General features: G+C 51.9%; 1 protein-coding gene across 1 annotated transcript in view; it reads left to right on the plus strand.

Annotated features, from left to right (window-relative positions):
* The window catches only part of LOC147123916 (complement component C6-like), a 114,844-nt gene that overhangs the window by 26,887 nt on the left and 61,545 nt on the right, over positions 1–26,412 (plus strand). Inside the window, 2 exon segments of the mRNA XM_085965268.1 lie at positions 10,280–10,424; positions 19,332–19,473. Coding sequence (XP_085821394.1) covers positions 10,280–10,424; positions 19,332–19,473 — 287 coding nt within the window.

Consider the following 26,412-nt stretch of genomic DNA (forward strand, 5'->3'; position numbering starts at 1 on the left):
CTCTGTAACCATGCTTACCCCGCGCTCCTTGGTAATGTGCTTACGCCGCGCTCCTCGTTAACCGTGCTTACGCCGCGCTCCTCGATAAACGTACTTACGCTGTACTCCTTGATAACCGTACTTACGCCTTGCTCCTCGGTAATCGTACTTACACCGCGCTCCTCGGTAACCGTGCTTACACCGCGCTCCTCGGTAACTGTGCTTACGCCACGCTCCTCGCTAACCATACTTACGCCGCGCTCCTCAGTAACCGTGCTTACGCCATGCTCCTCGGTAACCATGCTTACGCCGCGCTCCTCGATAATCGTGCTTACACCGTGCTCCTTGGTAATCATGCTTACGCCATGCTCCTCGATAACCGTACTTACGCCATGCTCCTCCGTAACCGTACTTACCCCGTGCTTCTCTGTAACCGTGCTTATCCCGCGCTCCTTGGTAACCGTGCATACGCCGCGCTCCTCTGTAACCGTACTTACCCCGCACTCCTTGGTAATCGTACTTACACCGCGCTCCTCGGTAACCGTACGTACGGCGCGCTCCTCTGAAACCGTACTTACGCCGCGCTCCTCGGTAATCGTACTTACACCGCGCTCCTCGGTAACCGTGCTTACACCGCGCTCCTCGGTAACCGTGCTTACTCCACGCTCCTCGGTAACCGTACTTATGCCGCGCTCATCAGTAACCGTGCTTACGTCATGCTCCTCGGTAACCGTGCTTACACCGCGCTCCTCGGTAACCGTGCTTACTCCATGCTCCTCGGTAACCATACTTATGCCGCGCTCCTCGGTAACCGTACTTACGCCACTCTCCTCGGTAACCGTACTTAAGCCGCGCTCCTCGGTAACCATACTTACGTCATGCTCCTCGGTAACCATGGTTACGCCGCGCTCCTCGTTATCCATACTTAAGCCGCGCTCCTCGGTAACCGTGCTTACGCCGTGCTCCTCGGTAACCGTACTTACCCCGCGCTTCTCTGTAACCGTGCTTACCCCGCACTCCTTGGTAACGTGCTTACGCCGCGCTCCTCGGTAACCGTGCTTACGCCGCACTCCTCTGTAACCGTACTTACGCCGCGCTCCTCGGTAATCATACTTACACCACACTCCTCGGTAACCGTGCTTACACCGTGCTCCTCGGTAACCGTACTTACGCCTCACTCCTCGGTAACCATACTTACGCCATGCTCCTCGGTAACCATGCTTACGCCGCGCTCCTCGGTAACTGTGCTTACGCCGTGCTCCTCGGTAACCGTACTTACGCCATGCTCCTCGGTAACCATACTTACGCCATGCTCCTCGGTAACCATGCTTACGCCGCGCTCCTCGGTAACTGTGCTTACGCCGTGCTCCTCGGTAACCGTACTTATGCCGCACTCCTTGGTAACCGTGCTTACCCCGCGCTCCTCGGTAACCGTGCTTACGCCATGCTCCTCGGTAACCGTACTTACGCCGCGCTCCTCTGTAACCATACTTTCGCCGCGCTCCTCGGTGACAGTACTTACGCCGCGCTCCTCGATAACCGTACTTATGCCGCGCTCCTCGCTAACCGTACTTATGCCGCGCTCCTTGGTAACCGTACTTACTCCCCACTCCTCGGTGACCGTACTTACCCCCCGCTCCTCTGTAACCGTGCTTACACCGCGCTCCTCTGTAACTGTGCTTACGCCGCGCTCCTCGGTAACCGTGCTTAGGCCGCGCTCCTCGATAATCGTACTTACACCGCACTCCTCGGTAACCGTGCTTACGCCGCGCTCCTCGGTAACCGTACTTATGCTGCGCTCCTCGGTAACCATAGGGTGAGAAGGTTGGATCTCAAACAAGCGTGCTAAGCTTGAATAAAGGAGACTATGAAGGTATGAGAGCGGAATTGAGTAGAGTGGATTGGGAAAATAGATTAAAGGGTAAGACGATACATGATCAGTTATTTTACAACTTCCAAAAAAATATATATTCCACTGAGAAGAAAAGGGTGTAAAAGAAAAGACAGCCATCCGTGGCTAAGTAAAGAAATTAAGGATAGTATTCAACTCAAAACAAGGGCATATAAGGTAGCCAAATCTAGTGGGAGGATAGAGGATTGGGAAAACTTTAAAAGACAACAAAAAATAACAAAAAGATTGATTAAGAAAGGGAAGATAGATTATGAAAGTAAATTAGCAAAAAATATAAAAACAGATAGTAAGAGTTTTTATAGTTATATAAAAAGAAAAAGGGTGGCTAAAGTAAATGTTGGTCCCTTAGAGGATGAGACCGGGGAATTAATGGTGGGAAATATGGAGATGGCAAAAACACTGAATGAATATTTTATATCAGTCTTTACAGTGGAAGACACTGAGAATATCCCAACACTGGACAAACAGGGGGCTAAAGTGGGGAGGAACTAAACACGATCAAAATCACTAAGGAAGTGGTACTCGGTAAAATAATGGGACTCAAGGCGGATAAATCACCTGGACCTGATGGCTTACATCCTAGGGTCTTGAGGGAAGTGGCGGTAGGGATTGTGGATGCATTGGTAATAATTTTCCAAAACTCCCTGGACTCGGCAAAGGTCCCGGCAGACTGGAAAACTGCTAATGTAACACCCTTATTTAAAAAGGGCAGTAGACAGAAGGCTGGAAACTATAGACTGGTTAGCCTAACATCTGTGGTAGGTAAAATTTTGGAGTCCATTATTAAGGAGACAGTAACAGGACATTTGGATAATCATGATTTAATAGGACAAAGTCAGTATGGTTTTATGAAGGGGAAGTCATGTTTGACAAATTTGCTGGAGTTCTTTGAGCAAGTAACATACAGGGTGGATAAAGGGGAACCAGTGGACGTAGTGTATTTAGACTTCCAAAAGGCATTTGACAAGGTGCCACACAAAAGATTATTGCTTAAGTTAAAAAATCACGGGATTGGGGGTAATATTCTGGCATGGATAGAGGATTGGCTATCTAACAGAAGGCAGAGAGTTGGGATAAATGGTTCATTCTCAGACTGGCAATCAGTAACTAGTGGTGTTCCGCAGGGGTCAGTGCTGGGTCCCCAACTCTTTACAATCTATATTAACGATTTGGAGGAGGGGACCGAGTGTAACATATCAAAGTTTGCAGATGATACTAAGATGGGAGGGAAAGTAGTGAGTGAGGAGGACATAAAAAACCTGCAAGGGGACATAGACAGGCTAAGTAAGTGGGCAGAGATTTGGCAGAAGGAATACAATACTGGAAAGTGTGAGGTTATGCACTTTGGCAGGAAAAATCGTAGAGCAAGTTATTATCTTAATGGCAAGAAACTGGAAAGTACTGAAGTACAAAGGGATCTGGGGGTCCTGGTGCACGAAACTCAAAAGGTTAGTATGCAGGTGCAGCAAGTGATTAAGAAGGCCAATGGAATGTTGGCTTTCATTGCTAGGGGGATAGAATATAAAAATAGAGAGGTATTGCTTCAGTTGTACAAGGTATTGGTGAGACCGCACCTGGAATACTGCATACAGTTTTGGTGTCCATACTTAAGAAAGGACATACTTGCTCTCGAGTCAGTACAAAGAAGGTTCACTCGGTTAATCCCGGGGATGAGGGGATGGACATATGAGGAGAGGTTGAGTAGATTGGGACTCTACTCATTGGAGTTCAGAAGAATGAGAGGCGATCTTATTGAAACATATAAGATTGTGAAGGGGTTGGATCGGGTGGATGCGGGGAAGATGTTCCCGATGATGGGTGAAACTAGAACTAGGGGGCATAATCTTAGAATAAGGGGCTGCTCTTTCAAAACTGAGATGAGGAGGAACTACTTCACTCAGAGGGTGGTAGGTCCATGGAATATGCTGCCCCAGAAAGCTGTAGAAGCTACATCATAACATAAATTTAAAACAGAAATAGACAGTTTCCTAGAAGTAAAGGGAATTAAGGGTTACGGGGAGCGGGCAGGAATTTGGACATGAGTCTAGGTTCGGATCGGTCATGGCCCTGTGAGTAGCGGAGCGGGCCCAGGGGCCGTGTAGCCTGATCCTGCTCCTATTTCGTGTGTCTAATTCTGTTAGATTCAGGAGATGGTTCGGTGATAGTGGATTGGCGGTTAGGATTAGATCAGCCATGATCTTATTGAATGGCGGAGCAGGCTCGAGGGGCCGATTGGCCTACTCCTGCTCCGATTTCTTATGTTCTTATGTTCTTATGTTTACCCCGCGCTTCTCTGTAACCGTGCTTACCCAGCGCTCCTTGGTAACGTGCTTACGCCGCGCTCCTCGGTAACTGTAGTTACGCCTCGCTCCTCGGTAATCGTACTTACACCGTGCTCCTCGGTAACCGTGCGTATGCCGCGCTCCTCGGTAACCATGCTTACGCCATGCTCCTCGGTAACCGTACTTACGCTGCGCTCCTCCGTAACCATACTTTCGCCGCGCTCCTCGTTAACCGTACTTACGCCGCACTCCTCGGTAACCGTACTTATGCCGCGCTCCTCGGTAACCGTACTTACACCCCGCTCCTCGGTAACCGTACTTACCCCGCGCTCCTCTGTAACCGTGCTTACACTGCGCTCCTCTGTAACCGTGCTTACGCCGCGCTCCTCGGTAACCGTGCTTACGCCGCGTTACTCGATAATCGTACTTATACCGTGCTCCTCGGTAACCGTGCTTACGCCACGCTCCTCGGTAACCGTACTTACGCTGTGCTCCTCGGTAACCGTACTTACCCCGCGCTTCTCTTTAACCGTGCTTACCCCGCGCTCCTTGGTAACGTGCTTACGCCGCGCTCCTCGGTAACCGTGCTTACGCCGCACTCCTCGGTAACCGTAGTTACGCCGCACTCCTCGGTAACTGTAGCTACGCCTTGTTCCTCGGTAATCGTACTTACACCTCGCTCCTCGGTAACCGTGCGTACGCCGCGCTCCTCTGTAACCGTACTTACGACGCGCTCCTCGGTATTCGTACTTACACCGCGCTCCTCGGTAACTGTGCTTACACCGCGCTCCTCGGTAACCATGCTTACGCCGCGCTCCTCGGTAACCATACTTACGCCGCGCTCCTCCGTAACCGTGCTTAAGCCATGTTCTTCGGTAACCGTGCTTACGCCGTGCTCCTCGATAATAGTGCTTACACCGCGCTCCTCGGTAATCGTGCATACGCTGCGCTCCTCCGTAACCATACTTTCGCCGCGCTCCTCGGTAACCGTACTTACGCCGCGCTCCTCGGTAACCGTACTTATGCAGCGCTCCTCGGTAACCGTACTTACGCCGCGCTCCTCGGTAACCGTACTGTGGCAGCACGGTGGCATAGTGGTTAGCACTGTTGCCTCACAGCGCCAGGGACCCGGGTTCAAATCCGGCCTCGGGTGACTGTCTGTGTGGAGTTTGCACATTCTCCCCGTGTTTGCGTGGGTTTCCTCCGGGTGCTCCGGATTCCTCCCACAGTCCAAAGATGTGCGGGTTAGGTTGATTGGCTATGAAAAAAAAATTGACCCTTAGTTTTAGGGGGGATTAAATACGTGGGGTTACGGGGTTACGGGGATAGGGCTTGGGTGGGACGGCTGTCGGTGTAGGGACCGGGTGGTAGGGTTTGGATGATCAGCCATGATCTCGTTGAATGGCGGAGCAGGCTCGAATGGCCTACTCCTGCTCCTATCTTCTATGTTTCTATGTACTTACGCCGCGCTCCTCGGTAACCGTGCTTATGCCGCGCTCCTCGGTAAACATACTTACGCCGCGCTCCTCAGTAACCGTGCTAACGCCATGCTCCTCGGTAACGGTGCTTACGCCGCGCTCCTCGGTAACCGTACTTATGCCGCACTCCTCATTAACCGTGCTTACGCCATGCTCCTCGGTAACCGTACTTATGCCGCGCTCCTTGGCAACCGTACTTACTCCCCGCTCCTCGGTAACCGTACTTACCCCGCGCTCCTCGGTAACCGTGCTTACACCGCGCTCCTCGGTAACCATGCTTACGCCGCGCTCCTCGAAATTCGTACTTACACCGCACTCCTCGTTAACCGTGCTTACGCCATGCTCCTCGGTAACCGTACTTATGCCGTGCTCCTTGGCAACCGTACTTACTCCCCGCTCCTCGGTAACCGTACTTACCCCACGCTCCTCGGTAACCATGCTTACACCGCGCTCCTCGATAACCATGCTTACACCGCGCTCCTCGATAATCATACTTGCACCGCGCTCCTCGTTAACCGTGCTTACGCCGCGCTCCTCGGTAACCGTACTTATGCTGCACTCCTCGGTAACCGTACTTACCCCGCGCTTCTCTGTAACCGTGCTTACCCCGTGCTCCTTGGTAACGTGCTTACGCCGCGCTCTTCGGTAACTGCGCTTACGCCGTGCTCCTCGGTAACTGCACTTACGCCGCGCTCCTTGTAACCGTACTTACACCGCGTTCCCCGGTAACCGTACTTACGCCGTGCTCCTCGGTAACCATACTTACGCCGTGCTCTTTGGTAACCGTGCTTATGCCGTGCTCCTCGGTAACCATACTTACGCCGTGCTCCCCGGTAACCGTACTTACGCCGCGCTCCTCGGTGTACTTACACCGCGCTCCCCGGTAACCGTACTTACGCTGCGCTTCTCGGTAACCGTACTTATGCCGCGCTCCTCGGTAACCGTACTTACGCCGCGCTCCTTGGTAACCGTACTTACACCCCGCTCCTCAGTAACCGTACTTACCCCGCACTCCTCTGTAACCGTGCTTACACTGCGCTCCTCTGTAACCGTGCTTACGCCGCGCTCCTCGGTAACTGTGCTTACGCCGCGCTACTCGATAATCGTACTTACACCGCGCTCCTCGGTAACCGTACTTACTCCCCGCTCCTCGGTAACCGTACATACCCCGCGCTCCTCGGTAACCATGTTTACACCGCGCTCCTTGGTAACCATGCTTACGCCGCGCTCCTCGATAATCGTACTTACACCGAGCTCCTCGTTAACCGTGCTTACGCCGCGCTCCTCGATAATCGTACTTACACCGCGCTCCTCGGTAACCGCACTTACGCCGCGCTCCTCAGTAACCGTACTTACGCCACGCTCCTCGGTAACCGTACTTACCCCGTGCTTCTCTGTAACTGTGCTTATCCCACGCTCCTTGGTAACCGTGCATACGCCACGCTCCTCTGTAACCGTACTTACGCCGCACTCCTCGGTAATCATACTTGCACCACGCTCCTCGGTAACCGCACGTACGCCGCGCTCCTCTGTAACCGTACTTACGCCGCGCTCCTCGGTAATTGTACTTACACCGCGCTCCTCTGTAAGCGTGCTTACACCGCGCTCCTCGGTAACCCTGCTTACACCGCGCTCCTCGGTAACCGTACTTATGCCGCACTCCTCATTAACCGTGCTTACGCCATGCTCCTCGGTAACCGTACTTATGCCGCGCTGCTTGGCAACCGTACTTACTCCCCGCTCCTCGGTAACCGTACTTAACCCGCGCTCCTCGGTAACCCGGCTTACACCGCGCTCCTCGGTAACTGTGCTTACGCCACGCTCCTCGGTAACCATACTTACGCCGCGCTCCTCAGTAACCGTGCTTACGCCATGCTCCTCGGTAACCATGCTTACGCCGCGCTCCTCGATAATCGTGCTTACACCGCGCTCCTCGATAACCGTACTTACGCCATGCTCCTCCGTAACCATACTTTCGCCGCGCTCCTTGGTAACTGTACTTACGCCGCGCTCCTCGGTAACCATACTTATGGCGCGCGCCTCGGTAACTGTAATTATGCGGCGCTCCTCGGTAACCGTAATTACCCCCCGCTCCTCGGTATCCGTACTTACCCCGTGCTCCTCTGTAACCGTGTTTACACCGCGCTCCTCTATAACCGTGCTTACGCCGCGCTCCTTGGTAACCGTGCTTACACCGCGCTCCTCGGTAATCGTACTTACACCGCGCTCCTTGGTAACCGTGCGCACGCCACGCTCCTCTGTAACCGTACTTATGCCGCGCTCCTCGGTAACCATACTTGCGCCATGCTCCTCAGTAACCGTGCTTACGCCATGCTCCTCGGTGATCGTACTTACGCCGCGCTCCTCGGTAACCGTGCTTACGCCATGCTCCTCGGTGATCGTACTTACGCCGCGCTCATCCGTAACCATACTTTCGCCGCGCTCCTCGGTAACCGTACTTACACCGCGCTCCTCGATAACCATACTTATGCCGCGCTCCTCGGTAACCGTGCTTACGCCGCGCTCCTCTATAACCGTACTTACAGCGCGCTTCTCGGTAACCGTACTTACACCGCGCTCCTCGGTAACCGTACTTACTCCCCGCTCCTCGGTAACCGTACTTACCCCGCGCTCCTCGGTAACCATGTTTACACCGCGCTCCTCGGTAACCATGCTTACGCCGCGCTCCTCGATAATCGTACTTACACCGAGCTCCTCGTTAACCGTGCTTACGCCGCGCTCCTCGATAATCGTACTTACACCGCGCTCCTCGGTAACCGCACTTACGCCGCGCTCCTCAGTAACCGTACTTACGCCACGCTCCTCGGTAACCGTACTTACCCCGTGCTTCTCTGTAACCGTGCTTATCCCACGCTCCTTGGTAACCGTGCATACGCCACGCTCCTCTGTAACCGTACTTACGACGCGCTCCTCGGTAATCATACTTGCACCACGCTCCTCGGTAACCGCACGTACGCCGCGCTCCTCTGTAACCGTACTTACGCCGCGCTCCTCGGTAATTGTACTTACACCGCGCTCCTCGGTAACCCTGCTTACGCCGCGCTCCTCGGTAACCGTACTTATGCCGCACTCCTCATTAACCGTGCTTACGCCATGCTCCTCGGTAACCGTACTTATGCCGCGCTGCTTGGCAACCGTACTTACTCCCCGCTCCTCGGTAACCATACTTAACCCGCGCTCCTCGGTAACCGGGCTTACACCGCGCTCCTCGGTAACCATGCTTACGCCGCGCTCCTCGATAATCGTACTTACACCGCGCTCCTCGTTAACCGTGCTTACGCCGCGCTCCTCGGTAACCGTACTTACGCTGCACTCCTCGGTAACCGTACTTACCCCGCGCTTCTCTGTAACCGTGCTTACCCCATGCTCCTTGGTAACGTGCTTACGCCGCGCTCTTCGGTAACCGTGCTTACGCCGTGCTCCTCGGTAACCGCACTTACGCCCCGCTCCTTGTAACCGTACTTACACCGCGTTCCCCGGTAACCGTACTTACGCCATGCTCTTCGGTAACCATACTTACGCCGTGCTCCTCGGTAACCGTACTTACGCCATGCTCCCCGGTAACCGTACTTACGCTGCGCTCCTCGTACTTACACCGCGCTCCCCGGTAACCGTGCTTACACCATGCTCCTCGGTAGCCGTACTTACGCCGCGCTACTCAGTAACCATACTTACACCGTGCTCTTCGGTAGCCATACTTACGCCGCGCTCCTCGGTATCCGTACTTACACCGCGTTCCCCGGTAACCGTGCTTACACCACGCTCCTCGGTAACCGTACTTAACCCGTGCTCCTTGGTAATCGTACTTACGCTGCGCTCCTCAGTAACCATGTTTACACCGCGCTGCTCGGTAACCGTACTTACCCCGCGCTCCTTGGTAATCGTACTTACGCCGCGCTCCTTGGTAACCGTGCTTACGCTGCGCTCCTCGGTAACCGTACTTATACCGCGCTCCTCGATAACCGTGCTTACGCCACGCTCCCCAGTAATCGTACATACCCCGCGCTCCCCGGTAACCGTGCTTACGCCACACTGCCCGGTAACCGTACTTACCCCGCGCTCCTTGGTAATCGTACTTACGCCGCGCTCCTTGGTAACCATGCTTACGCTGCGCTCCTCGGTAACCGTACTTATACCGCGCTCCTCGGTAACCATGCTTACGCCACGCTCCCCAGTAATCGTACATACCCCGCGCTCCCTGGTAACCGTGCTTACGCCACACTCCCCGGTAACCGTACTTACGCCGCACTCCTTGGTTACCATGCTTACGCTGCGCTCCTCGGTAACCGTACTTATACCGCGCTCCTCGGTAACCGTGCTTACGCCACGCTCCCCAGTAATCGTACATACCCCACGCTCCCTGGTAACCGTGCTTATGCCGCACTCCCCGGTAACCGTACTTACCCCGCGCGCCTCGGTAACCGTACTTACCCTGCACTCCCCGGTAACCGTGCTTACACCGCGCTCCCCGGTAACCGTACTTACCCCGCACTCCTCGGTAACCGTGCTTACACCGCGCTCCCCGGTAACCGTACTTATGCTGCGCTGCCCGGTAACCGTACTTACACTGCACTCCCCGGTAACCGTGCTTACGCTGCGCTCTTCAGTTTCGTTCCAGAGAACTGCTGAGGCCAGCCCAGTTCGGAGGTCGGTGTGAGGAAACGGAGATGGACGACGAGAGGCCGTGCCTACCCAACGCCCTCTGCAACATCCAGCAGACAGACTGCGTCAGTAAATTCCGCTGTCAGAACGGTAACAATATGCTCATTCATCAATAGATCGTACAGTGCAAAGGAGGCCACTCGGCCCATCCTGTCTGTGCCAACTCTTTGGTAGAGCAATCCAATTAGTCCCACTCCGCCCCCCGCTCTTTCCCCAGAGCCCTGAAAGTTTCTCCCCTTTAAGTATTTATCCAGTTCCCTTTTGAAAGTTACATTGAATCTGCTTCCGCCACCCTTTCAGGCAGCGCGTTCCAGATCATAACAACTTGCTGTGTAAAAAAATGCTCCTCATCTCCCCCTCTGATTCTTTTGCCAATTATCTTAAATCTGTGTCCTCTGATTATCGACCCTCCTCCCACTGGAAACAGTTTCTCTTTATTTACTCCATCTAAACCCCTCATGATTTTAAACACCTCGATCAAATCTCCTCTCAACCTTCTCTGCTCCAAGGAGAACAACCCCAGCTTCTCCAGCCTATCCACGTAACTGAATCGCTCCTCCCTGGAATCATTCTTATAAATCTTTTCTGCACCCTCACTAAGGCCGTCACATCCTCCTAAAGTGTGGTGCCCAGAATTGGACACAATACTCCAGCTGAATCCGAACCAGTGTTTTATAAAGGTTTAGCACAATTTCCTTGCTTTTGTACTCTACGGGGCAGGATTTTCATTGGGCCGTGGAGGTGGGATTGGAGGCGTGTGGGGGGGTTAAAATCGCGATATCGGGGGGCACGAACCCATCCCGCCCCCAACCCACCTCCATGCCAGTTTCAAAGGAGGCTGGTACCCGCCCCGCACTGGGACCCGCGTCCCCGAGGCGGGAAGGGATTAGTGCCAATTAACTGCCTGTTAACAGGTAGTTAACAGGCAGTTTTTAGCCTAATTGCTGAAGTGTGGGATTCCCGATGGCTCCAAACCACGCCAAGTTAGCGAGGCGGACCGTCGGGCTGAAGGGATTGGAGGGGTCGAGATGTCCGGTGTTCAGGTGAGTGATGGGTGCATGAGTGCAGAGGTAAGTGTGTTTGGTGTGTGTAAAGTGTTTAAAGAAGTTTAATTACCTTTACTTACCTTTACAGCCTTCCTTCCTTCAGGTCTGGGAGTCCCTCATCTCACCGGCACAGAAAGCAGAATGGCCGCGAGCTGTCAAAAGTTCCAGCATTCAGCTTTCTGTTCTGGAGAGATCTCTAAATCAGCCTGAGAGGAAGGAATTAACTTGGAGTACAGATTGTCAGTGTTTGACAGCTTCAAACAGCTGTCAAACGCTGATATTTCATCTGTCAAAACGTCTTGACAGATGAAATTTCAGTCTGTGACGTCACGTGTTGCCGGGTGGCCCTTAATTGGCCTGCTGAGCCCACTGGGCGGGCTCAACCAGGTCAATCAAGTGGAAATCGCGTGGGTTGGCCACAAATCGAAAGTTTTAGTCCCACCTCCTACACGCCTCCAGTATTAAAATTCAGCCCCATGGCTCTGTTAATAAAGCCCAGGATCCCGTATGCTTTTTAACAGAGTTTATTAATTGGAGAATATATAATGGAGAATAAGGAAATGGCAGACCAATTAAACTCATACTTTGGTTCTGTATTCACAAAGGAGGACACAAATAACCTCCCAGGAATATCGGCAAACATAGGGACTAATGAGAGGGAGGAGCTGACAGAAATTAGTATCTCTAGGGATATGGTGTTGGGTAAGTTGAGGGGACTGAAGGCCGACAAATCCCCGGGGCCTGATAAACTACATCCTAGGGTACTTAAGGAGGTGGCCCTGGAGATAGCAGATGCTCTAAGGATCATCTTCCGGAACTCCATTGACTCGGGAACAGTACCCGTGGATTGGAGGGTAGCTAATGTTACCCCAATATTTAAAAAGGGGGGTAGAGAGAAAGCAGGGAATTATAGACCAGTAAGCCTTACATCGGTTGTGGGCAAAATGCTAGAGTCCATTATTAAGGATAAAATAGCGGAGCACTTGACAAATGGGGAAAGGATCGGACAGAGTCAACATGGATTTACAAAGGGTAAATCGTGTTTGACTAATCTGCTGGAATTTTTTGAGGAAGTAACTGGTAAAATAGATGGGGGAGAGCCAGTGGATGTGGTGTACCTTGACTTCCAGAAAGCCTTCGATAAGGTTCCACACAAAAGATTATCATGCAAAATTAAGGCTCATGGGATTGGGGGCAAAGTATTAACGTGGATAGAGAACTGGCTGGCGGATAGAAAACAGAGAGTTGGAATAAACGGCTCGTTTTCGGAGTGGCAGGCAGTGACCAGCGGGGTGCCGCAAGGATCTGTCCTGGGACCCCAGCTGTTCACAATATATATAAATGATCTGGATCAGGGAATTGGATGCAATATTTCCAAATTCGCTGACGACACTAAACTAGGAGGAGGGGTGGGCTCTGATGAGGATGTCAGGAGGCTACAGTGCGATTTGGACAGGTTGGGGGAATGGGCGGATACGTGGCAGATGCACTATAATGTGGATAAATGTGAGGTTATCCACTTTGGGGGTAAAAACAGGAGGGTAGATTATTATCTAAATGGCAATAGATTGGGAGATGGGGAAGTGCAGAGGGACCTGGGTGTTCTTGTGCACCAGTCACTGAAGGAGAGCATGCAGGTGCAACAGGCGATTAAGAAGGCAAATGGTATGTTGGCCTTCATATCAAGGGGGTTCGAGTATAGGAATAGGGATACCTTACTACAGCTGTACAAGGTGCTGGTGAGACCGCATCTGGAGTATTGTGTACAGTTTTGGTCGCCCCATCTGCGGAAGGATGTTCTTGCCATGGAAAGAGTGCAGCGGCGATTCACCAGGCTGATACCTGGAATGGCGGGAATGACCTACGAGGAGAGATTGAATAGTTTGGGCTTGTACTCACTGGAGTTTAGAAGATTGAGAGGGGATCTCATCGAAACATATAAAATTATGGCAGGCCTGGACAGGCTGAATTCAGAGAGAATGTTTCCAATGGCAGGGGAGCACAGAACCAGGGGCCACAGTCTAAAAATAGCGGGCAAATCATTTAAAACAGAGATGAGGAAGAATTTCTTCACTCAAAGAGTGGTGAGCCTGTGGAATTCCCTGCCACAGAGGGCTGTGAAGGCTAATTCAATAAATATTTTCAAGAGAGAATTGGATATATTTCTGAAGGCTAAGGGGATTAAGGGTTACGGAGAAAAGGCGGGGACGGGGTACTGAACTGGTAAGATCAGCTATGATCTCAGACGAAGATCAGCCATGATCTCATTGAATGGCGGAGCAGGCTCGAAGGGCCGAATGGCCTACTCCTGTTCCTATCTCTATGTTTCTATGTAAATTCAGAGGCCTAGAAATTCAGTATAGCCACTTTTGGGGCGCTAAAGTCGGGCGGCCGCTAAAGTTTGCGCCCGGCGCAAAGTCGCGACCCCTTCGCCGATATTCAGTCGCATCGCCCCAAGAGGTTGCTGCTGCGCTAAAACAGGCGATGCACGACTATCTTTAGGCGCTAAGCCGGCGGTGCAGAGCGATACCCCCGAGGCCGGGCGCAGCGCAGGTGCGGCGAGTTCTTGATTGACGGCAGACACTCTGGCGCCGGTCAGCTCTTAAAGGGGGAGGGTGGATTTGTTTGCCTGCCATGCCCTGCACACTGCAGCCCTCAACCTAGGCCTGACCACTTCAGCTTCACCTGTACAACGCCCAGGACTATGGAGAAGGCCAGGGAGAGAGCGCAGCGCTTCAGCGACGGTGACCTGAGGCTGCTGGTTGGCGGAGTGGAGCGCAGGCGCCATGTTCTGTTCCCAGAAGGTGGCAAGAGGCCGCTGCCCAGCGCCTACCGGAAAGCCTGGAGGGAGGTCTCCAACAGGGTGTCTTCCAACAGCGTGGTTGCCAGGACTCCTGTGCAATGTCGGAAAAAGTTCAACGACCTCACTCGGGTTGTCAGGGTGAGTACCCTTTCCAGTGTCCTCCTCATCCTTGCATGTGCACCTCACTTTATGGGCAAAGGGACCTGAAAGCCCTAATGGCCAGCCCTCATCCAGCAGCTATGGGACTGTCATGAAAATCACTTGCACATTCAGCACTTTACACACTGTACAAGCTATTCGACCATGGGAGGCAGTGCAGACAAGATCAGGGCTACACACTGTCCAAGCTATTCGACCATGGGAGGCAGTGCAGACAAGATCAGGGCTACACACTGTACAAGCTATTCGACCATGGGAGGCATTGCAGACAAGATCAGGGCTACACACTGTACAAGCTATTCGACCATGGGAGGCATTGCAGACAAGATCAGGGCTACACACTGTACAAGCTATTCTACCATGGGAGGCAGTGCAGACAAGATCAGGGCTTCACACTGTACTTAGAGGCCGCCCTTTCTCTTGCAGGCCAAGGTGGCGCACAACCGGCGCAACCGAACTGAGACCGGGGGAGGCCGTCCTGACCTCAAAGAGCTCTCCGACCTCGACCAGCATGTGGAGCGCATTATGGCAGGCCGGCTGATTGGCCCCGTCGCCAGTGGCGATGCCGACCCTGTTCTGGGCACCAATGGTAAGGGCATCACCTTTTGGACCTCTCTCGTTCCACTTGCGCATCAGATCAGCATCTTTTGCCACTGTCCGACCAATGCAGTGCATAGCAGCTCTCATGCCTCCCTCGCTGCCGCCCTGTCCTCACTCTAAAGCTACTCTTGTGTCTTCCTGCTTTCAGATGGTGAATCGCCAGGTGAGGAGGCGGGCCCTCAAGCTGCCACTGTCAGTCCTTCGGAAGACAAGGAGGAGGAAGAGGAAGCCGGCCCATCAGTGCCACCCTCAGCCGCGCCAGCCCATGGCAATGTAGGGGACACGTCTTCCCTGGAGGGGAGCCGGGGGGAAGGGTCGGAGGAGAGTGAAGCTCCGGGGCCCAGCGGCCTGCAGCAACGCGGGAGGGGTGGGGAAGCTCGGCGGACTTCTCCCCAGAGGGTGAGTGCGGCCTCCAGTCCTGTGACGGTGAGCACAGAGGAGGTGCGCCTCCCAGAGGAAATGGCCGTCCAGGCTGAGCGCAGGCACACTGAGCTCATGGCTGCAGTGGCAAGGATGCCTGACTCCATAGAGTCTCTGTCAAGGAGTGTGCAGCAATTCGGAGCAGCACAGGCCAGGAGTCTGCAACAATTCAGTGCAGCACAGGCCAGGAGTCTGCAACAATTCAGTGCAGCACAGGCCAGGAGTCTGCAGGACTTCGCGGCAGCACAGTCGGCTTCTAGCCAAGTGCTCAGTCGTGCCGTCCATTCACTGGCTGGTGTCATGCGGACATAGACCAGGGCCACACGGGCACTAACTGCTGCCACCCTCGCTGGATCAGCCAGGAATCGCCAGGGCACTCGCCGCGCAGCAGCAGCCCAGCAGTCTGTTCTTCAGTTGTTTGCTGCGCATGCTGCAGTGCTGGCCCGTGCGAGTGCCAATGTATCAGGCGACCAGCGAGCACCTGCAATCTGTCAGGTTGGCACCATTCCTGCAGCCGACACTGCCACTCCGCCATTGCAGCTGCCACGAGCTGCTGGACAGACTGCTGCCGCCCAGCCAGAGTTGGAGCAGTCAGCAGTCGGCCACTCCAAGGCCAGAGCTGGTGCAGGCCGACCCCCAAGGGCATCTGCCATCTCGCCATCTGCCCCTCAGCAGCCTTCCCCCAGCCTTGCTGCAGCCACTGGGCTCCCATTGAGGAGGAGCAGCAGGGCGGGCAGGGGCCAGGCAAGGATGCGCAAGGCATCGCCCTCGCAGGGCAAAAAGTAGAGGTATGCACAAATGCCTGGTGCTTGTTGTAAGGCCGACACTGGTGCAGTTGTTTTTGTGTAAGGCCGAGACTGGTGTCTTTCTTTCTTTTTGTAAGGCCGAGACTGGTAGTTTTGTGTTTTTGGAGGGGGCTTCTCCACATGAGCATGTTGTTAAATTGCAGTGTGCATGGTTTTTTGGTTAAGTCCTGGTTGCCCTGCTCGGTTGAGGGCTTGTGGAGCGGCTACATTCATCTGCTGACATTGGCACAAGCCAGTCCCTGAGAGGGGGCCTAGAACCGACGTTCAATAAGCCGGCGACGGGCGGCCCTTGCACTTTGTGCCTCCCTCCTGTGCTGGTCCTCCTCCTCCTCCTCCTGCTCCTCCTCCTGAGGTGGTCCTCCAATCTCTGGTGGCAGTGCTTGAGTCCTGCGGATAGCCAGGTTGTGCAGCATGCAGCAAACGACCACAAAATGAGAGACTCGCTCCGGCGAATACTGTAGGGCTCCACCGGAACGATCCAGACAGCGGAACCGTTGCTTCAGGACGCCGATTGTTTGTTCGATGATGTTCCTGGTCGCTTGATGGCTCTCATTGTATCCCTCTTCAGCAGGGGTGCTGGGCGCACGGAGCGGGGTCATCAGCCAGGTACACAAAGGATAGCCTTTGTCCCCGATAAGCCATCCTCGTGGGTGAGGCTGTGCCTGGAACATGTTTGCCACAGAAGTCTGTCGCAGGATGAAGGCATCGTGGCTGCTGCCTGGAAAGCGGGCATTGACAGCTAGGATGAGCTGCCTGTGGTCACACACCAGCTGGACGTTCAGCGAATGGTAGCCCTTCCGGTTGCGGTAATCCTCGGCATTCTCCAGAGGTGCCCGCAAAGCCACATGTGTGCAGTCAATGGCGCCCTGCACCATGGGGAAGCCCGCGAATGCTGCAAAGCCCATTGCACGCTGTTGCTGCTTGGCAAGGGCCATGGAGAAGGAGATGAACTGACGTCTCCTTTTGAAAAGGGCATTGGTCACCTGGCGGATGCAACAATGCACGGCGAACTGGGAGATGTTGGCAATGTCCCCAGTAGCGGATTGGAAGGAGCCGGTGGCATAGAAGTTGAGAGCCACCGTCACCTTCACTGCCACCGACAGAGACGTCCTGCTCCTCAGCTGTGGCTGCAGATCACCGCCAAGCAGCTGGCAGATCTCTGTGACCACGTCCCTTCTGAATCGCAGCCTCCGAACACACTGCTCCTCAGACATGTTGAGATAGGAGAACTGCTGGCGGTATACCCTGGGTGGGTAAGGCCTCCTTTGCCGACGCCTGTTGCCCCCTCTCCATCTAGCTGGGCTGCCACTCTCTCACGGCGTCTGTGAGCCCTTTGGATGTAATTGAGAAAGCCAGCGTTGACACCCATTGCAGCCCCCATAATATGCTGGCAAACAATGAGATGTCAATGAAGGCAAAGACGAGTGGAAAGCTGTGGCCTGAAGCCAGAAGTACCTGTCCGAGTGTTGGGCCAAAGCAGAAAGCTATCTACCTTGGTCTCTCTCCAAAGATCCGTTTCTCAAGAAGGAGTGCTGCGAAATGGCAGCCTTTTATAGTGCAGGAGGAGTGCCCTTTAATTTGCGCCCCCCGCGCCCCACATCGGCTGAGCACCGTTCCACTCTAACAATCGCTAGGGGCGCCAGGCGCACAATGGGGCATTGCCACTGAAGTTCCGGTTGGGGGCGCACAAAGGGCGTTGCACGAGGAAATGACGTCATGATCTGCGTGCGCAGCTGAGCGCGCGCAAAGACTTTGCGCCGCCGCTAAATCTCTAGTGAAGTTGGGGCGAGGCGCAGTTCGCGCTGCGCCCGGGCGCTAGCCGCCTAGCGCCCGACATCTACTCCTCCTAAGGCGCTAACGGCTGGCGCAACCAACTGAATTTCTAGGCCAGAATGTTTTTCGAACTCCAAGATATCATTTTTTTAATTTTTTGTTCTTGCGATGTGGGCGTCGCTGGCAAGGCCAGCATTTATTGCCCGTCCCTTAGTTGCCCTCGAGGAGGCGGTGGTGAGCCGCCTTCTTGAACTGCTGCAGTTCGTGATACTTCTCTGTAGCGGTTTGTTACAACTGATGGTCTCGCTGGGCCATTTCAGAGGGCAGTTAAGAGTCAATCACATTGCTGTGGGTCTGGAGTCACATATAGGCCAGACCGGGTAAGGACGGCAGATTTCCTTCCCTAAAGGACATTAGTGAAGCAGATGGGTTTTTATAACAGTCCAGTAGTTTCATGACCACCGTCACTGATACTGATACTAGCTTTTTATTCCAGATTTAATTAATTGAGTTTGCCGTGGTGGGATTTGAATTCATGTCTCTGGATCATTAGTTCAGGCCTTTGGATTACTAGCCCAGTGACATTACCACTATGCCATCAGCAATGATAAAGTCTCACTGAGACTTTAATTCTTCAGCTTGTTCTCCTTCTGAAGGCTCCAACATCTCCCTTTGTGACTGAGCCTAGGCAGGGCCTCAGCAGGCTATTCAACCATGCCAGCTTCACAGCTGAGGCCAATCCTGTTCTCAGCCGATGCCTACACGTGCACTTTCCTGCAGGGTTGATGATGGTTGGGAACAGGGACACTGCCTGATTATTCCCTAAACCAGGGGCTCTGACATCAATTGTAACATCCACCAGAACCATCTCCAGCTGAAATCAGCAAACAGCAAAAGCCAGGGAGGGACACTGATAGATACAGGCTGAAGGGTCAAACACAAGCTCTTTCTCACCTCCCTCTCCCTCACCTCCCTCTCCCTCACCTCCCTCTCCCTCACCTACCTCTCTCTCCCCTCCCTCACCTCCTCTCCCTCACCTCCCACTCCCTCCCCTCGACTCCCCTCACCTCACCTCCCCTCCCCTCACCTCCACTTCCCTTACTTCCCTCCCCCTAACCTCCCCTCACCTCACCTCCCTCACCTCACCTCCCCTCACCTCCCTCCCCCTCCCCTCCCTCTCCCTCACCTTCTCCCTCACCTCCCCTCCCCTCACCTCCCTCTCCCTCACCTCCCTCTCCCTCACCTCCCCTCTCCCTCACCTCACCTCCCTCTCTCTCACCTTCCTCTCCCTCACCTCCCTCTCCCTCCCCTCCCTCCCCTCACCTCCCTCTCCCTCACCTCCCTCTCCCTCACCTCCCTCTCCCTCTCCCTCCCCTCCCCTGTATTTCAGGACGCTGCATCGCCCGGACTCTGGAGTGTAACGGTGAGCACGATTGCGGAGACGGCTCCGATGAGGAAGGATGTCGAAAGCGGGATCCTCCCTGCCGCCGGGAGATTGAGCCCATCCCCGGAGCCCAGCTCATCGGCAGCGGGTAAGAGTGGCTCAGGGGTCAGGGGGTCAAGGGTCAGGGGGTGAGAGTGGGTCAGGGGTCTAGTGTAGGAGTGGGTTGTTATGTTCATAAATAAATAGACATTCTTATTATGAACAGCTAGCTTAGAGCTCGTCATTTATTCAGCCATGTGGACTAGTGTACAGGCATCCATCTTGACTACTGCCTTGTGGGTAGCCTAGTTCATCGTGGGTAGCCCCACTCTTATACACATACAGCTCCACCTAGTGTACCATTCTAGAATGACATGTTACTGATCATTACATCCCCCTTTCTTTGAGGTTAAACAAAATCAATATCAATCAATCATAACGACATAAACATCTTCACAACAGTCAACACATTTTCAATATGGTTTTCTTTGTACTCAAAGATTAAGTCTATCAGGCTTTTTTTACTTCACGTGTGGATCATCTCAGCACAGGTAATTCTGATGTGTTTTCATGAGAGCCTGTATGTGTGTTTGTGTTAGATTGTTCTGGTGGTGAGTGACAAGATTCAGTTGCGGCATTGTCATCGATTTGCTCTTGGATAGTTTCTTGTGTTTTCAGGAGGGAACGGCGGTTCCTCCTGGGAATCTGTCTTTCCTCAGTTCTAACAGTGTATGACCTTGGTTCTACTTCCTCAAGAACTGTAGCTTTCCTGTTCCATGCATCTGGATCCTCAATCCTGACAACATCATCCCTTGTCAATGGTTTCAGAGTTTTGGATGACTTGTCATAGTATGATTTCTGTTTCAGCTTTAACAGTTGAAGTCTCTGTCTCAGTTCCTTACTCTGCTTTTCTTTTGCACAGCAGGGTAGCGTGGTGCGCAACTTGCGACCCATTAGGAGTTCAGCAGGTGAAGAACCAGAGTCTAAAGGGGAGGCTCGGTAGCTCAGCAGGGCGAGATAAGGATCAGACTTGCTTTCTGTTGCTTTCTTCAGTAGCTGTTTGAGAACTTGAACACCTTTCTCTGCCTTACCATTTGACTGAGCATACAGAGGACTGGATGTGATGTGCTGAAAGTCATAATGTGCTGCAAACTGTTGCCACTCCTTACAGTTGAAGCACGGACCATTGTCGCTATCGGCAAACCTGGGAATTCCATGTCTGGCGAAGATGGATTTAACATGCATTATGACACTGCTTGCTGATGTGCTTGAGCGCAGCGCCATCTCAGGATAGTTAGAATAGTAGACAATCACTAATAGATAGTCTTTACCATTCAAATGAAAACGGTCCATACCAACCTTTTGCCATGGTGCTGTTGGTATGTCAGCTACTATCATTGGTTCCTTTGCTTGTTTGTTTTGGTGTTTCTGACATGTCTCACATTTGCCTATCATGTTCTCAATGTCCTTATTTATGCCAGGCCAATAAGCAGTGTCTCTTGCTCTCCTTTTGCATTTTTCAATTCTGAGGTGTCCCTCATGAATCCTTTTGAGCATGTCTTGACGTAGAGCCTGTGGAATGACTATTCTGTTCTGTTTTAGTAATAGTCCACTTGCGACACTCAATTCTGACCTTATGTGATAGTACTTTGGACAGGAACCTTTTGGCCAACCATGATGAATATTCTCTATTACTGTATCTTTTACTGTTTCTTCTGCTATTTGCTTTGATTTTGTGTCTGATACGGGCAGCGCAGCAGTGACCATACTCACATGAACATCCACGTCTTCTTCAGTAGAGCTCACATGACTCATTGTGGGTGCTTGGGATAGTGCATCTGCTAACACTATGTGTTTGCCTGGTGTGTAGATCAGTTCAAAGTCATATCTTTGCAGCTTCATCATGAGTCGTTGAATCCTTGGAGACATCTCATTCAGGTTCTTTTTTATGATGGCAACCAGTGGGCAGTGGTCTGTCTCAACTGTGAAGGTGGGAAGTCCATATATGTAGCCATGGAACTTTTCTAGTCCAACTACCAAGCCTAGACATTCCTTTTCAATCTGGGCGTATCGACACTCATAATCAGTCATAGACCTGGAGGCATAGGCAACAAGCTTCCAACCTTCACCCTCTGCTTGTAGCAAGACCGCGCCTAGGCCATCTTTTGATGCATCCGTTGACACTTTGATTCTCTTTATTGGGTCAAAGAAGGTGAGTACAGGTGTGGTTGTCAGCACTGTTTTAAGGTTCATCCACTCTTGTTCATGGTTTTCTGTCCATGCAAACTCATTTGTTTTATGTAGCAGGTCTCGCAGACGGGCTGTCTTGGCTGACAAGTTAGGAATGAACTTTCCAAAAGAAGTTTATCATCCCCATGATGCGTAGCACTCCTTTTTTGTCAGTGGGTCGGGGCATGTTGAGTATGGAGTTTACTTTTTCCATATCTGTCTCTATTCCTTTACCAGATAGATTATCTCCTAGGAAAGTGACTTCCTGGATGCCAAACTGACACTTGGCTTTGTTGAGCTTCAGTCCATTCCAGCATATGCTCTGTAGCACTTTAGTCAGTCTCTCATTGTGTTCTTTCAGTGTGGAGCCCCAGATGATGATGTCATCAACATAGACCCGAACTCCTTCCAGACCTTCAGTTATGTGTTCCATCGCTCTATGAAAGATTTCAGATGCAGATATTATCCCGAAAGGCATTCTAAGGAAACAATACCTGCCAAATGGTGTGTTGAAGGTACAGTATTTGGTGCTCTCTTCATCCAGTTTTAGTTGCCAAAATCCTTGTGAGGCATCAAGCTTTGTAAAGTATCTGGCACCTGACATTTCACTGGTGATTTCTTCTCGCTTGGGAATCTGGTAGTGTTCACGTTTTATGTTTGCATTTAAGCCCTTTGGATCCATGCATACTCTTAGATCATTGTTCTTTTTCTTTACACATACCATGGAGTTAACCCAGTCTGTTGGCTCTTCGACTTTCCTGATGACTCCTAGTGTGGTCATTCTGTCCAGTTCTTTCTTGAGCCGGTCATGCAGGGGTGCTGGAACTCTCCGTGGAGCATGTACCACTGGCTGAGCATCCTCCTTTAGCTGGATCTTGTAAGTGAATGGTAGAACTCCAAATCCTTTAAACACATCCTGGAAATTACTCACTACAGAATCCACTGAGGCATCTGGTCTGCTTATGGCACAGTTTATACGGTAGACTCTCTTGACCAGTTCTAAGTCCTCACAAGCTTTGTCACCTAATACTGAATCAAATCCTTCAGCCACAACAGAAAACATGAGATGATGCACTTTGTCTTTGACTGTCACTTTAAGTCTGCATACACCTAAGCTATCTATTTTCTGTCCATTATAGTTCTTCAGTAGTACTGACGTTTTCTGTATTTTGGGCTTTTCTTTCATATTTTTAATGTCACTCATACTGATTAAGTTTGCTTTTGCCCCAGTGTCTAGTTTCAATGGAACTAATGCTCCATTTACCTGCAGTGGCATCATCCATTTGTCCTCTTTTACAGCATTAACTTTATGTTCAGCATTGTCCATTGCTGAGGGCTGCACATTTTCTGTATCCTTTTTGATATTGTCACATGACACCATTCCTACAAAAAATGTCTCACTTAAATCAGTGTCCTCAATCACATTGACTTGTTGCCCTTTCCTTGTTTTTACTTTTGAAAAGCATTGTTTGGCAAAGTGATTCTTTCCATTACATTTTGTGCACATTTTCCCAAACGCTGGGCATTGTCTTGACTGGTGTTTATAACCACAGCATTTACAATTAAAAATTCCTTCCTCCGATTGCTTTTCATTTCTGTTCTGCTCACGTTTCTTCCCCTTGTAGGATACAGCACCGACAGCAGCACAGTCACTCATTACAGTCGCATTATTATTAATTTCACTGAAAGTCTTCGCGTGCTGTTGAGCTAGCTCACTGGCATGGCATATTTTCACAGCATTCTCCAATGTTAGTTTGTTTTCTCTCAACAAACGTTCCCTGACATTTTTATCATGAATACCAAACACAATCTGGTCACGAATCATGGATGATTTCAGTTCAGAGAAATTACATGTCTGTGCTTTCAGTTTCAGATCGGCCACAAAGCTATCAAAAATCTCATTTTGCTGCTGTGTCCGTGAACGGAACACGTATCTCTCAGAGGTCTCATTCTTTTTGGGAGAACAATGTGTATCAAATTTCTTTAGCACATCGTCCAGTTTTTCTCTGTCCTCCTCTTGATCAAATACAAACGTATTAAATACCTCTATCGCCTGCGGGCCTGTAATCGTGAGCAGTAACGCTATTTTCCTTGCATCTGGCTTCATACCGAACCCGATGGCAGCAATGTAGAGTTCGAATTGTTGTTTGAAAGTTCGCCAATTGCAGTCGACATTCCCCGTGAGTTTCAAACCCTCCAGTGGCTTCAAATTCTCCATGTCGCATTTCACAATATTCAGCAGATGTTACCAATCCTGGTTAACAACAGAAAATGCTGGAAAAACTCAGCAGGTCAGGCAACATCCATGGAGAGAAATTTGAGTTGACGTTTCGGGTCGAACCCTTCTTCAAAACTGGAAAGAAAAGAAGCTAGATCGAAGGCAGGGCTGCGATCGGACAAAAGAATAAAAGAAACAAAAGAAGTAAAAGAGATTAGAAGCTAGACGAGATGGTAATAGGCTGAGATTAGGTGTAAAGTGTACTGGCAGGGCAAGAGATAGCTGCCAGGTGTGAGAGAGAAACAAAAGGAAAGGGGGGGGAAAGGAGTGGAAAAATTACAAGAAAAAATGAAATAGGGGCCGAGCTTATGATCTGAAATTGTTGAACTCGATATTGGGTCCGGAAGGCTGCAGAGTGCCTAATCGGAAGATGAGGTGCTGTTCCTCGAGTTTACGTTGAGCTTCCGTGGAACAATACAAGAGGCCAAGGACGGTGAGGTCCGAGTGGGAATGGAGCGGTGAATTAAAATGACAGGCGGCCGGAAGCTCGGGGTCACCCTTACGGACTGAACGGAGGTGTTCCGCAAAGCGGTCACCCAATCTGCATTTGGTCTCCCCAATGTAGAGGAGACTGCATCGTGAGCAGCGAATACAGTATACTAGATTGCGAGAAGTACAAGTAAATCGCTGTTTCACCTGGAAGGGGTGTTTGGGGCCCTGGACAGTGGGAAGGGGGGAGGTATAGGGGCAGGTGTTACATCTCCTCCACTTGTACGGGAAGGTGCCAGGTGAAGGGGAAGGGCTGTTTGGGGTCCATTCTCCCAGTTTCTCCGTCTCCGCCGTATCTGCTCCGACGATGCCACCTTCCACACCAGTGCTTCAGACATGTCTTCCTTTTTCCGCAACCGAGGATTCCCCTCTACCGTGGTTGACACTGCCCTCGACCGTGTCAGTTCTATCTCCCGCACTTCTGCCCTCACCCCTGCCCCTCCCTCCCGGAACCATGATAGGGTTCCCCTTGTCCTCACCTTTCACCCCACCAGCCTCCACATTCAATGGATCATCCTCCGGCATTTCCGCTACCTCCAAAGTGATCCCACCACCAAACGTATCTTCCCCTCCCCTCCCCTTTCAGCATTCCGTAGAGACCGCTCCCTCCGAGACACCCTAGTCCACTCCTCTATCACCCCAAACAGCCCTTCCCCTTCGCCTGGCACCTTCCCGTGCAAGTGCAGGAGATGTAACACCTGCCCCTATACTTCCCCCCTTCCCACTGTCCAGGGCCCCAAACACCACTTCCAGGTGAAACAGTGATTTACTTGTACTTCTCGCAATCTAGTATACTGTATTCGCTGCTCACGATGCGGTCTCCTCTACATTGGGGAGACCAAACGCAGATTGGGTGACCGCTTTGCGGAACACCTCCGTTCAGTCCGTAAGGGTGACCCCGAGCTTCCGGCCGCCTGTCATTTTAATTCACCGCTCCATTCCCACTCGGACCTCACCGTCCTTGGCCTCTTGTATTGTTCCACGGAAGCTCAACGTAAACTCGAGGAACAGCACCTCATCTTCCGATTAGGCACTCTGCAGCCTTCCAGACTCAATATCGAGTTCAACAATTTCAGATCATAAGCTCGGCCCCTATTTCATTTTTTCTTGTAATTTTTCCACTCCTTTCCCCCCCCGCCTTTCCTTTTGTTTCTCTCTCACACCTGGCAGCTATCTCTTGCCCTGCCAGTACACTTTACACCTAATCTCAGCCTATTACCATCTCGTCTAGCTTCTAATCTCTTTTACTTCTTTTGTTTCTTTTATTCTTTTGTCCGATCGCAGCCCTGCCTTCGATCTAGTTTCTTTTCTTTCCAGATTGTAGAAGGGTTGGACCCGAAATGTCAACTCAAATTTCTCTCCACGGATGTTGCCTGACCTGCTGAGTTTTTCCAGCATTTTCTGTTGTTATTTCGGATTTCCAACATCTGCAGTATTTTGCTATCTTACCAATCCTGGTACCATGTTATGTTCATAAATAAATAGACATTCTTATTATGAACAGCTAGCTTAGAGCTAGTCATTTATTTAGCCATGTGGACTAGTGTACAGGCATCCATCTTGACTACTGCCTTGTGGGTATCCTAGTGCATCATGGGTAGCCCCACTCTTATATACATACAGCTCCACCTAGTGTACCATTCTAGAATGACATGTTACTGATCATTACATGGGCCAGGGGTCAGGGGTACGGGGGTCAGGGGGTAAGAATGGCTCAGGGGTCTTGTGTAGGTGTGGGTCAGGGGGTCGGGGTCAGGGATCAGGAGGTGAGAGTGGGTCAGGGGTCTAGTGTAGGAGTGGGTCAGGGGTCAGGGGTTTGGGGGTCAGGGTGTAAGAGTGGCTCAGGGGTCTAGTGTAGGAGTGGGTCAGGGGTTCGAGGGTCAGGGGGTAAGAGTGGCTCAGGGGTCTGGTGTAGGAGTGGGTCAGGGGGTCGGGGATCAGGGGGTAAGAGTGGCTCACAGGTCTGGTGTAGGAGTGGGTCAGAGGTCAGGGGGTTGGGGGGTCAGGGGATGAGAGTGGGTCGAGGGTCAGGGGGTGAGAGTGGGTCAGGGG

The sequence above is a fragment of the Somniosus microcephalus genome, chromosome 1, assembly GCF_052327205.1.
Source record: "Somniosus microcephalus isolate GS21.2 chromosome 1, FLI_Smic_1.0, whole genome shotgun sequence".
Taxonomy (NCBI): Eukaryota; Metazoa; Chordata; class Chondrichthyes; order Squaliformes; family Somniosidae; genus Somniosus; species Somniosus microcephalus.